Raw genomic sequence first — 12,573 nt, 5'->3', positions numbered from 1 at the left:
TGAGATGTTTCTACAACTTGATTGGAGTTCACCTGTGGTAAATTCAATTGATTGGACATGATTTGGAAAGGCACACACCTGTCTATACAAGCTCCCACAGGTGACAATGCATGTCAGAGCAAAAAACCAAGCCATGAGGTCGCAGGAATTGTCCGTAGAGCTACGAGACAGGATTGTGTCGAGGCACAGATCTGGGGAAGGGTACCAAAAAAAAACACAAGACTCTTCCTAGAGCTGTTTGCCCGGCCAAACTGAGCAATCGGTGGAGAAGGGCCTTGGTCAGGCAGGTGACCAAGAACCTGGTGGTCACTCTGACAGAGCTCCAGAGTTCATCTGTGGAGATGGGAGAACCTTCCAGAAGGACAACCATCTCTGCAGCACTCCACCAATCAGGCCTTTGTGGTAGAGTGGCCAGACAGAAACCACTCCTCAGTAAAAGGCACATGACAGCCCGTTTGGAGTTTGCCAAAAGGCACCTAAAGGACTCTCAGACCATGAGAAACAAGATTCTCTGGTCTGATGAAACCAAGATCGAACTCTTTGGCCTGAATGGCAAGCGTCATGTCTGGAGGAAACCTGGCACCATCCCTACGGTGAAGCATAGTGGTGGCAGCATCATGCTGTGGGGATGTTTTTCAGCGTCAGGGACTGGGAGACTAGTCAAGATTGAGGCAAAGATGAATGGAGCAAAGGACAGAGAGATCCTTGATGAAAACCTGCTCCAGAGCGCTCTGGACCTCAGACTGGGGCGAAGGTTCACCTTCCAACAGGATAACGACCATAAGCACACAGCCAAGACAATGCAGGAGTGGCTTCGTGACAAGTCTCTGAATGTCCTTGAGTGGCCCAGCCAGAGCCCGGACTTGAACCAGATCGAACATCTCTGGAGAGACCTGAAAATAGCTGTGCCGCGATGCTCCCCATCCAACCTGACAGAGCTTGAGAGGATCTGCAGAGAAGAATGGGACAAACTCCTCAAATACAAGTGTGCCAAGCTTGTAGCGTCATACCCAAGAAGACTCAAGGCTGTAATCGCTGCCAAAGGTGCTTCAACAAAGTACTGAGTAAAGGGTCTGAATACTTATGTAAATGTGATATCAGTTTTTTATTTGTAATAATTTGCAAACATTTCTAAAAACCTGTTGTTGCTTTGTCATTATGGGGTATTGTGTGTCGATTAATGATGGAAAATAACTATTTAATCAATTTTAGAATGAGGCTGTAACGTAACGAAATGTGGAAAAAGTCAAGGGGTCTGAAAACTTTCCCGAATGCACTGTAACTGTGTTACTTACAGTTTGATGCCATTCTTGTCCTTACTTTCATTAAAAATAATTAGTACAGCAAAATACACATTTCAAACTAAATCCTTTTTTCTTATTTTTACTCAGTACATATATATTGTTTTTGCTACACATCTAGTAATCTTTGTCGTAACCTTCTGACAATAACATTTGGTCAGTGTGTGATTTCTCTATGTATCTACAGTAAACCATCTTTACAGTAACATTTGGTCAGTGTGTGATTTCTCTATGTATCTACAGTAAACCATCTTTACAGTAACCTTCATTTGGTCAGTATGTGATTTCTCTATGTATCTACAGTAAACCATCTTTACAGTAACCTTCAGACAATAACATTCGGTCAGTATGTGATTTCTCTATGTATCTACAGTAAACCATCTTTACAGTAACATTTGGTCAGTGTGTGATTTCTCTATGTATCTACAGTAAACCATCTTTACAGTAACATTTGGTCAGTGTGTGATTTCTCTATGTATCTACAGTAAATCATCTTTACAGTAACATTTGGTCAGTGTGTGATTTCTCTATGTATCTACAGTAAATCATCTTTACAGTAACCTTCTGACATACAAGGCCTTCAGAAAGTATTCACCCCTTGACTTGTTCTACATTTTTTGGGGTCACCGCCTGAATTTAAAAATGGATTAAGTGGAGATTTTGTGTCGCTGGCCTTACACACAATACCCCAGAATGTCAAAGATGAATCATGTTTTTAGACATTCTTACAAATTAATAAAAAATAAAAAGCTGAAATGTCTCTAGTCAATAAGTATTTAACTCCTTTGTTATGGCAAACCAAGATACATTCAGGAGTCAAAATATGCTTAACAAGTCACATAATAAGTTGCATTGACTCATGCTTTGTGCAATAATAGTGTTTAACATGATCTTTGAGTGACTATCTCATCTCTGTTCCCCACACATACAATTATCTGTGAGGTCCCTCAGTCGAGCAGTGAATTTTAAACACAGATTCAACCACAAAGACCAGGGAGGTTTTCCAATGGTTCGCAAAGTGCACCTATTGGTTAATGTGTAAAAATTAAATTAAAAACAGACAATGAATATCCCTTTGAGCATGGTGAAGTTATTAATTACACTTTGGATGGTGTATCTATACACCCAGTCACTACAAAGATACAGGCATCCTTCCTAACTCAGTTGCCAGGGAGGAAGGAAACCGCTCAGGGATTTCACCATGAGGTCAATGGTGATTTTAAAACAGTTACAGAGTTTAATGGCTGTGATAGGAGAAAACTGATGATGGATCAACAACATTGTAGTTACTCCACAATAATACTAACCTAAATGATAGAGTGAAAAGAAGGAAGCCTGTACAGGAAAAAAAATATTCCAAAACATGCTTCCTGTTTGCAATATGGCACAAAAGGAAAACTGTAAAAAATGTGGCACAGAAATTACCTTTATGTCCTGAATACAAAGTGTTATATTTGGGTCAAATCCAACACAACATATCACTGTGTACCACTCTTTATATTTTCAAGGATGGTGGTGGCTGCATCATGTTATGGGTATGCTTGTCATCGGCAAGGACTAGGGAGGTTTTGGGAGGATTCAAAATAAACGGAATAGAGCTCAGCACAGGAGTAAAACCTGGTTCAGACTTCTTTCCAACAAACACTGGGAGACAAATTCACCTTTCTGAAAAACAATATTGAATGTTCCTGAGTGGCCTAGTTACAGTTTTGACTTAAATTGGCTTGAAACTCTATGGCAAGACTTTTGAAAATAATAATTGCCAAATATTGTACAATCCAGGTATGTAAAAGCTCTTAGAGACTTACCCAGAAAGACTCACAGCTGTAATCACTGAAAAAAGGTGATTCTAACATGTATTGACTGTGAATACTTATGTAAATTCGATTTTGTAAATACATTTTCAATACATTTGCAAAAATGTCAAAAAACATGTTTTCACTTTGTTATTATGGGGTATTGTGTGTAGATGGGTGAGATTTAAAATATATATCCATTTTGAATTCAGGCTGTAACAATAAACCGTAGTATAAGTCAAGGGGTATGAATAGTTTCTGAAGGCCCTCTCCATATTATCTGAGACTGTAAATGTCACCAATGTGTGAACATGGCTAAATACAAACCTCATCTGGATATCATTACCAGAGCCTGTAAGTCCTCCTGGTAATATCCCAGCCTAGCCCTGTCTGACTGAGGGTTGAAACCTAGACTGGGACGGGGCTCTGAGACATAGTATCAACTTGTTTCCAGGGCAACATTAAACCAATAGTGTAGTGTTAGTCAAAGACTTTATCTGTGTCTAGGATACTCAGCCCAATAACACTGTAACTGCTGGGGGGGTCAACTCTAAAGTCTGGTTTCCCAGATACAGATTCATCCTGGTTCTGGACTAAAAAGGTATTTCTTCATTGACAATTGGATTCTCCATTAGACCAGGACAAGGCTTAATCTGTGCCTGGGAAACCAGCCCAGTGACACAGTGTCTGTATTCCCAGACACAAATTAAGCCTATTTTCCTGGACTAAAAAGCTATTTAAAGAGAGATTCTTAAATTTAGCACGCTTTTTAGTTCAGGACCAGGCTCAATCTGTGTCCTGGAAACCGGCCCAATAACACAGTAACTGAACTACTATATCTCTGGTACAGGCAGCAAGTTTGTGTGTCTATATCTCTGGTACAGGCAGCACATTTCTGTGTCTATATCTCTGGTACAGGCAGCAGGTTTGTGTGTCTATATCTCTGGTACAGGCAGCAAGTTTCTGTGTCTATATCTCTGGAACAGGCAGCAAGTTTCTGTGTCTATATCTCTGGTACAGGCAGCAAGTTTCTGTGTCTATATCTCTGGAACAGGCAGCAAGTTTGTGTGTCTATATCTCTGGTACAGGCAGCACGTTTCTGTGTCTATATCTCTGGAACAGGCAGCAGGTTTGTGTGTCTATATCTCTGGAACAGGCAGCACGTTTCTGTGTCTATATCTCTGGAACAGGCAGCACATTTCTGTGTCTATATCTCTGGAACAGGCAGCAGGTTTCTGTGTCTATATCTCTGGTACAGGCAGCACATTTCTGTGTCTATATCTAAGGTACAGGCAGCATGTTTCTGTGTCTATATCTCTGGAACAGGCAGCAGGTTTCTGTGTCTATATCTCTGGAACAGGCAGCACGTTTCTGTGTCTATATCTCTGGTACAGGCAGCAGGTTTGTGTGTCTATATCTCTGGTACAGGCAGCAAGTTTCTGTGTCTATATCTCTGATACAGGCAGCAAGTTTCTATAGTGAGGTGCAGTAGACAGCCTGCCTGCCTAACGAGCCTGTCTCCTCTCGCCTCAGCCTGGATTTTAGCACGCCACACTCACTTTTAGCAGTCCAAAGTCAAATAGTGACTCACAAATTCCTGTGCTTTTCTTTTTCCAGGGATCAGACATTAGGGAGAGGCAACGTCACCTTTCGTCCTCCCTCCTCCACTCCCTACTCCTGCTGCTGCTAGCCTAACCCAGGCCTATACAGTAAGTTACCTCTCTCTCTCTACTGTCCACACACACCTCTAGTCTCAACAGTCAATTCTACAAGAATCACACCCCTCTTTCGCTAACTTCCCTCTTCACAAATAATATACATTTCAGTTGTACAGTCTGCTTCACAAATAGCCCCCTATTCCCTGTGTAGTGCCCTATGGGGCCTGGTCTAAAGTAGTGCACTATAGAGGCAAAAGGGTGTAATTTGGGACGCACACACAGTTACAACACACCTCCAGCCAGATCTTTTGGTCTTTCGGGCCCCAGCCTGCAATCAAACGGCAGCCACGCCAAATGCTTTTTCCGGAGGCCAGGATTTTTTTCAGCTCCTGTAGCTCTGATAAAAGTCCTGCCACACTCAAACCCCCTATAGGCTTCACACACACACACACACACACAGACACACACACACACACACAACCCCCCGAAGGCCACTGAAAACATCAAAGCATATCTACTGTAAGTCAGCAACACCTTTAAACTGCAGGCGTTGTAAAGCAGAGGTGGAGACTTAGAGAGGAGAGAGGATGTGGAGAGAGGTAAAGGGGAGAGAGGAGGTGAGAGGAGGTGGAGAGAGGGGAGAGAGGTAAAGAGGAGAGAAGAGGTGGAGAGAGGGGAGAGAGGATGTGGTGAGAGGTAAAGAGGAGAAAGGAGGTGGAGAGAGGAGGTGGAGAGAGGGGAGAGAGGATGTGGAGAGAAGTAAAGAGGAGAAAGGAGATGGAGAGAGGAGGTGGAGAGGTAAAGAGAGGAGGTGGAGAGAGGAGGTGGAGAGAGGAGGAGAGAGGATGTGGAGAGAGGTAAAGAGGAAAAAGGAGATGGAGAGAGGAGGTGGAGAGGTAAAGAGAGGAGGTGGAGAGAGGTAAAGAGGAGAAAGGAGATGGAGAGAGGAGGTGGAGAGAGGTAAAGAGAGGAGGTGGAGAGATGAGGGGAAGAGAGGTGAACAGAAGAGGTGGAGAGAGGTAAAGAGAGATGGAGAGAGGCGGAGAGAGGTAAAGAGGAGAAAGGAGATGGAGAGAGGAGGTGGAGAGGTAAAGAGAGGAGGTGGAGAGAGGTAAAGAGAGGAGGTGGAGAGAGGTAAAGAGGAGAAAGGAGATGGAGAGAGGAGGTGGAGAGATGATGGTAAGAGAGGAGGTGGAGAGATGAGGGGAAGAGGTGGAGAGAGGTAAAGAGAAGAGGTGGAGAGAGGTGAAGAGAAGAGGTGGAGAGAGGTAACGAGAGGAGGTGGTGAGCCGTGGCTAGCACATTATTGCAGATGTCCCTCATGCTTTGTTGAGGAGAGCCAGTTCCCCTTAATGTTAGCAGTAAAAAGGCTCTGGTTCTCCCTCTCAAAGCCAAGTATGGTTTTAAAGTAACCCTGTGAACGTGACAGCTCAACTCAGCAAATATAACTGTTTGAAACAACTTTGCTACAAACTAACTACAGCACTGTGGAATCACAAACTAACTACAGCACTGTGGAATCACAAACTAACTACAGCACTGTGGAATCACAAACTAACTACAGCCCTGTGGAATCACAAACTACAGCCCTGTGGAATCACAAACTAACTACAGCACTGTGGAATCACAAACTAACTACAGCCCTGTGGAATCACAAACTAACTACAGCCCTGTGGAATCACAAACTAACTACAGCCCTGTGGAATCACAAACTAACTACAGCCCTGTGGAATCACAAACTAACTACAGTACTGTGGAATCCCAAACTAACTACAGCCCTGTGGAATCACAAACTAACTACAGCACTGTGGAATCACAAATGAACTACAGCACTGTGGAATCACAAATGAACTACAGCACTGTGGAATCACAAACTAACTACAGCACTGTGGAATCACAAACTAACTACAGCACTGTGGAATCACAGACTAACTACAGCCCTGTGGAATCCCAAACTAACTACAGCCCTGTGGAATCACAAACTAACTACAGCACTGTGGAATCACAAACTAACTACAGCACTGTGGAATCACAAACTAACTACAGCACTGTGGAATCAAAATCAATTAAATTGAACCATTACAACAGTAGACTGTAGCAGGGACTATTTTAACTGAAGTTGGCCTACCAATTAAATTGAATGAAAAGTACTACAACAGCCATTTCAACTACAAACTGAATTCATCTGAAAAGTATATCAACAGCCATTTTCAACTGAAATACAAACATAGATCTCAATACCACAGAGGGACTATTTCAACTGAAGAACAAACTAAATATGACTGAAAAGAATAGCAAGCAGGAGCCATTTTGATTGAAGTACAATCAGACATCAACTCAAGGGGATATCTTATCAAATAGGGATCTCCAAAATAATTAACTGACAAATGCAGTCTTTCAGTCAAGGTAGTCTATCAGAACGTAACATCAACATTCAAAGAAGACCCCTGTATAATAGGACATTTTTATTTATTTATTATTTTGCTAAACAAATATGATATAAGATGTTCTAAACAACAGTACCCTGTTTATCTATAGAATGGGGGTTATCTCGCTTTTATGTGGTTATTGCACAAGACCAAGACGAGTCTAAAACAGCACGCAGTGAATTCTCTCTTTCCCTCTTTCACTCTCTCTGGTCAAGAACCCCTCAATCCCTTTCTTTACCTCAGCCCCTGTGGACGGACAGAAACGGAGACAGACGGAGAAAGCGTAAAGGCTTTGAATGATGGTGTGGAATGTTAAAAAGTGTCTGTGAGACAGGAGAGAGGGGGGTTGTCGGCTGAGTTTTGGGGGGGTGAGGAGAAGGGAGGGGGTGGGAGGAGAGAAGACGTCCCGTGGGACCAAGGCAGTCTCTCAGATCTGGTATGCGTGACTGAGCAAGCTAGAGAAAAATCCCAACGTGCCTTTTTAACTTCGGGAAACAAAAGCAACTACCGGTATCCTACTCTTATTCTAAACACACATTTGGCTAAAGAAACAGAAAGTATATAGCCCACATGATAACATAGAACCAAATGTTAGCAACATTTGAACAGCCAAAACCTAGGCTGTAGCCTAAAATGTCACAGAAAAACAGCACGATAAAATGCTAATAAGTCTATGAGCGTGAGGGGTTTAATATCCCCAGATTCAGAGCCACGTTAGTGACAGCCCTTTGAGAAGCAAGCAGCTGAAACGTATCAACACAATACGTCAGACTGATAATTATAACAAGCAAAATCAAGGGAAGCATCCATTTTGAATCTGCTCGTAAATAATTTAACAATCCAAGCCGGCATGTCAACATTATAACCGTTTCTCTAAACCGAACAATCAAATTCGTAAGATTATGGTTGTGATCAAAACGATAATAATATGTGGACAATTCTTGTCTTTAAAAAAAATATATATTAAATACCTTGTTTCTTCCGGGAATCTACGGACATAAACAGCTGTTTCTCTTAGAAATGGACACGTTTTCCATCAAAGCAGGAGTGCGTGGTCTTGTAATAAGCATGATCACAAGAAAACAATAAGTAGTAGACTACTAATCTACAATACAATCCCCGTACAAAACGAGTCCACATTACCTTTTCATTTATTATATAAATATCAACTTTAATGTTTACTGTAAGAATATAAAACAATTTCATTTTGGATTCAGTTTTTTTTACAAACACCTATACAGTACATTAAAACACAGTAGTCTCTCAGCAGGACTCAATACTCCATGTTGCAGTTCTGTTCGCTCATAACGTCACGTTATGATTCCATAGGTTCCACGTAGACCTGACACGCATTCACTTGGAAGCCGAGAAAATAAGGATCGATTGCTTCTTAATTCTAAAGCACGTATTTAGAATCTATTCCAAAGGAGTGTCTCTTCTGTTGTTATTGTGGACTAGTGTGTATGATTGTGTTTAAAAGGTAGCAACCCATATTCTCGAGGATATGGAGGATTAGTTGGAAAACACCTGATTGAGAAAAGGGGCATCATTTCCATTATAGAAATCACTTCAATTTGAAGTACAACGCTCTGAATAACAGCAATAATTCGACAATATCTGCTTCCATAAGCATAAACACAACAAAATACTATAGGGAAGGAAGGGTCCCATTATTCAAAGCTTGAATCCAAGACTACAAGGCCTTTAAGTTGGGCTAAAAAAGTAAACAAAACAAAAATAATTTTGGATACAAACCAGTATTTAATCCGTTTTAATTTGCATAAAGTCGCTATTTTTTTTTTGTCTGAGTGTGAACAGTCCTTTTAAACGAAACTCTGTTCGTTTCTCTTCTTCATTGTTACGCGTTTCTGGGCAAATTAACACAAAGGTAGTTAGAGAGCGTTTCTTTTTGCTGCTAGGATTCTCCAAGCGCGAGACGCGTTGGGGGAGGGGACTACAACTGTCTATAGGCACAATTTATCTCCTCTCTTTCTTTTTAAGAATACACGGATTTATTACAACACATTGATAAACGAGGTAGCCAAATGTATTAGGCGCGATAGTTGGAGAGTTTGAAGTTAAATATTGCGACTCTTTAGGAATAATAAAAAGTAGTTTGTTTTCATAATGCGGGGGCGGGATATTGTGTTGTTAATAATGAACCATGCATTTGATGATGATTAATCTTGTTTTCATTTGGCCTAAAATTGCGCAACATATTTTTTAATCACAGTTTTGTAGCAATAAGTTACATTGAATGAGAAAATATCCAACTACGACGAGATTGAGAGCAGAGGATATATATATATATTTTCTAGAAGGAACATTTCCCCGCCCACTGGTCTCCTGCTCCGTTACCCCTTCTCCTCTCTGTGTGTGTCCCCCTCCCCAACTAATCCTCGCCAAGTTAGTTTCACCTCACTTTTTCACTCTCTGTCATCTGCCAAAGTCCCAGATTCAAAACTTTAAGGCATGGGAGCTGCGTTATCCTTTCCAGTCCCCGTTTCGTGATTTTAGTACATCCATACAGATCGATCCCCGTCAATTGAGTCAAGTGGTCGGCAATGAGCTCCAGTCCTTTGTCTGTAATCCGCACACACTGTCCAATGTTCAGGGTTCTCAGCTCATGCATCTGGCGCACCATCCTGTTGATGCCATCGTCACTAATGTGGCACGAGCACAGGGACAGGGATTTGAGCTGGTACAGGCCCTGGGCGATGTAAGCCAGACTCTGGTCCCCTATCTTGTCACAGAAGGACATGTCTAGCCCGGAGAGCCGCAGCGTGCCCATGGCCAGGTGCATGATGCCCGTGTCACTGATGTTGTCGCACGAGCGCAGGTTAAGGCTCCAGAGGCTGGTCATGTGGGAGAGGTGGATCATACCTGCGTCAGAGATCCCGCCACAGAAACTCAGGTTGAGAACTTTGAGCTTAGCCAGGCCCTTCGAGATGTGCTTGAGGGACAGATCCGTAAGTTTCTGACAGTCCTGCAGCGTCAGGTATTCCAGGGTGAGACAGCCCTCCGCTGCGCTGCGGGTCATGCCCGCCAGGTGCCCGATGCCCACGTCAGACACATGCCGGCAGCTGCGGAGGTTGAGGCTCTTGAGCCGGTGTAAACCCCACGCTATGAGCAACAGCCCCGTGTTGGTGATGTTACTACACCCGCCCAGTTCCAGAACCTCCAGGTTCTTCAGATACTGGGCGATCCGGCCCAGGCTAGAGTCCGTGATCTGCTTACACAGACTAAGGTTTAGAACCCGAAGGGAAGGGATTTCCTGGACAAACGCGTGCCCCAGGCCGTTATCCGTTAAGTTATAGCAGCCACTCAGGTTCAGACTCTCGATGTTTGGCATCCCCTGGATCACGTAGCTGAGGCTCCGCCGCAGGCTGAGAATCTGTACCCTCCGGATTCCGCGGGCCTGTAGGCTGGGGAAGAGAGAAGGATTGGCCCGCCGCAGATGCAGCTTGGCTTCCACCCCCCTCCACACCGACTTGTGGTAAGAAGCGTCCCTCCAAGCAGCGCACACTTGGGCCACCCTGCCTTTGTCCCTTACATCCAAGTAGCTGAAAATCATGGCTAAAATTTCCGGAAAGAGGCACGATATGTGCGTCTCCATTTTAAACAGGCATAAAAATCACTCCGGGTCCCCGAGCCCACCGACGTATTTCCCTCCGTAAAAGTAGAGTCCCCTGTAATCCGGAAGAAAGCGGTTATGCTTTTTTAACAGACCTTTTCCCGTTCCTCTTTTCACATTTAACGGCGCAAATCGATCAACTCCACATCCCACGTGATCCGTCTGGTTGCGCAGTAGGATTCAAATGCAAAAAGCCCCAAAACCTTGTTCCAATATAGCCCCTCACCAAGAGGGGGGAAGCGAAGGATAGGAACGGAAAGCGCCCGAGCCCTCCTTGGTCAGACGACGTAACCTATGATGCCTTTAGAAACACGTCTAGGCTCGCGCCGAGGATCCAAACGGTCATACATTTTCAAAAGAGACCTTTAAACTATCATAAATAGAAGGAGGGTTGGAATTCCAGTCTGCTTCTTCTCTCTGTCTCTCTTCCTCTCCGTTATCAGAAAAGGAGTGGGGTTTCAGTTTGCATTTGCGCTCTCTCTGCTCGCACGCATTGCCAAGCCGAAGGGCTTCCTGCCTGCCTTTGTCTGGTCTTTCAAACTGACTTGGCAGGGCCGTGAGCACCGCTCTACCACGGGGGAGGGACATACACATTACAAATAATAAAACCGTTTTCTTTATATTAAAGGAATACTGTAAAATACAATATATATTATCCATGTTCCTAGTAAATAAGAATATTGTGTGACTTGCTTTAGCGTAGGATATTTAAAATATATTTAAGAGAGTCTGTTTCGACTTCCCCCTTCCCTGGGAGGATTGTGGTGTGGTCCAACTCAGCTGGAACAGTAAGAATAGTTCCCCTGGAAACCAACTTCTTACAATTCAGTTCACTTTAGTCTTAACCCTTTAGTTGTCGCGCTATATTGGTTTTTGATTCTATTTTAAATGATTTCGATGGTTTATAATCCATCTAAAACTGAACTGTGTTTGTGTTGTTATTTTAGAGCTCGAACTATTCTAGAATGAGTGTGTTAGAGCTCTGTGTTCCAAATAGAACGCTGTGCTTTGTCTCCCTTCTCAGTGTTCTACAAATTGAAACATTGTATCAGGTCTGATCCGCCAAATGTATCAAGTAAAGGATACATCTGTAACACAACTCTGCTGCCAAGTGAAAAGTGTTCAAATTGATACAATGATACAATGTAGAGCTGAATAGTAACACAAATCACCGGTATCACATTATCATGTCCAGATTCTAATCAAATGCGTTTTAATTGAAGGAGATTCTTTATTTTTCAACAAATATGGCACGTTTATCCTGTTGCTGTACATATTGTGAGATTATTATTCCGTTTTATTTGTAATACTATGGAAACAAGACTTATTACTAAGCTGTTACTATTTCCCCTCAACATTTCTCAGTGAGTTATAGCCTGTTTTGAAGCATATTCTCTACATTGTTGTGTGTAAATTAATGAAATGACCAGTCATGCATTATATTTGTGGATTATATCCCGATCAATCTTAGTGATAATTTATCTGTGTAAATGATAATTATCGTACATTTACCCATGCATTTTTCTTATTCATTTCAGGCATGTCTAGCTTTTCATCTATGCTCTGATTCGATTCTGTGCTCTGACCCCCCGGTCAACAACACAAACAGGCAACAGTTCCATTCCCAGCTAGAAGCTTACAGAATGCATATGAAAACTAACAACAGTTCTGCTAACCAGGGCCTCCTTTCCAGCTCTAACATCAAAGGAAGGTAGATATTCTCTGCTAGCTAAGTAGTAGTAGTAGTAGTGGTAG

The 12,573-nt window shown here is 42.7% G+C and overlaps 2 protein-coding genes across 2 annotated transcripts in view; one reads left to right on the top strand and one right to left on the bottom strand.

The window, feature by feature from the left end:
- Positions 1–12,573, top strand: part of wnt5b (wingless-type MMTV integration site family, member 5b) — a 194,659-nt gene that overhangs the window by 116,917 nt on the left and 65,169 nt on the right. Inside the window, exon 2 of the mRNA XM_071331831.1 lies at positions 4,715–4,806. The gene's annotated coding sequence lies outside the window, so the exon portion shown is untranslated. The remainder of the gene's footprint in view (positions 1–4,714; positions 4,807–12,573) is intronic.
- On the bottom strand, positions 8,329–11,351 carry fbxl14b (F-box and leucine-rich repeat protein 14b). Its single transcript, XM_071331830.1, has one exon. The coding sequence runs from the start codon at positions 10,798–10,800 to the stop codon at positions 9,598–9,600; it is 1,203 nt and encodes a 400-aa protein (XP_071187931.1). The 5' UTR covers positions 10,801–11,351; the 3' UTR covers positions 8,329–9,597.

The sequence above is a fragment of the Salvelinus alpinus genome, chromosome 11 (assembly GCF_045679555.1).
Source record: "Salvelinus alpinus chromosome 11, SLU_Salpinus.1, whole genome shotgun sequence".
In the NCBI taxonomy this organism is placed as follows: domain Eukaryota; kingdom Metazoa; phylum Chordata; class Actinopteri; order Salmoniformes; family Salmonidae; genus Salvelinus; species Salvelinus alpinus.
The sequence above is the reverse complement of the archived record's forward strand: the minus strand, read 5'-3'. Positions and strand labels throughout refer to the sequence as shown.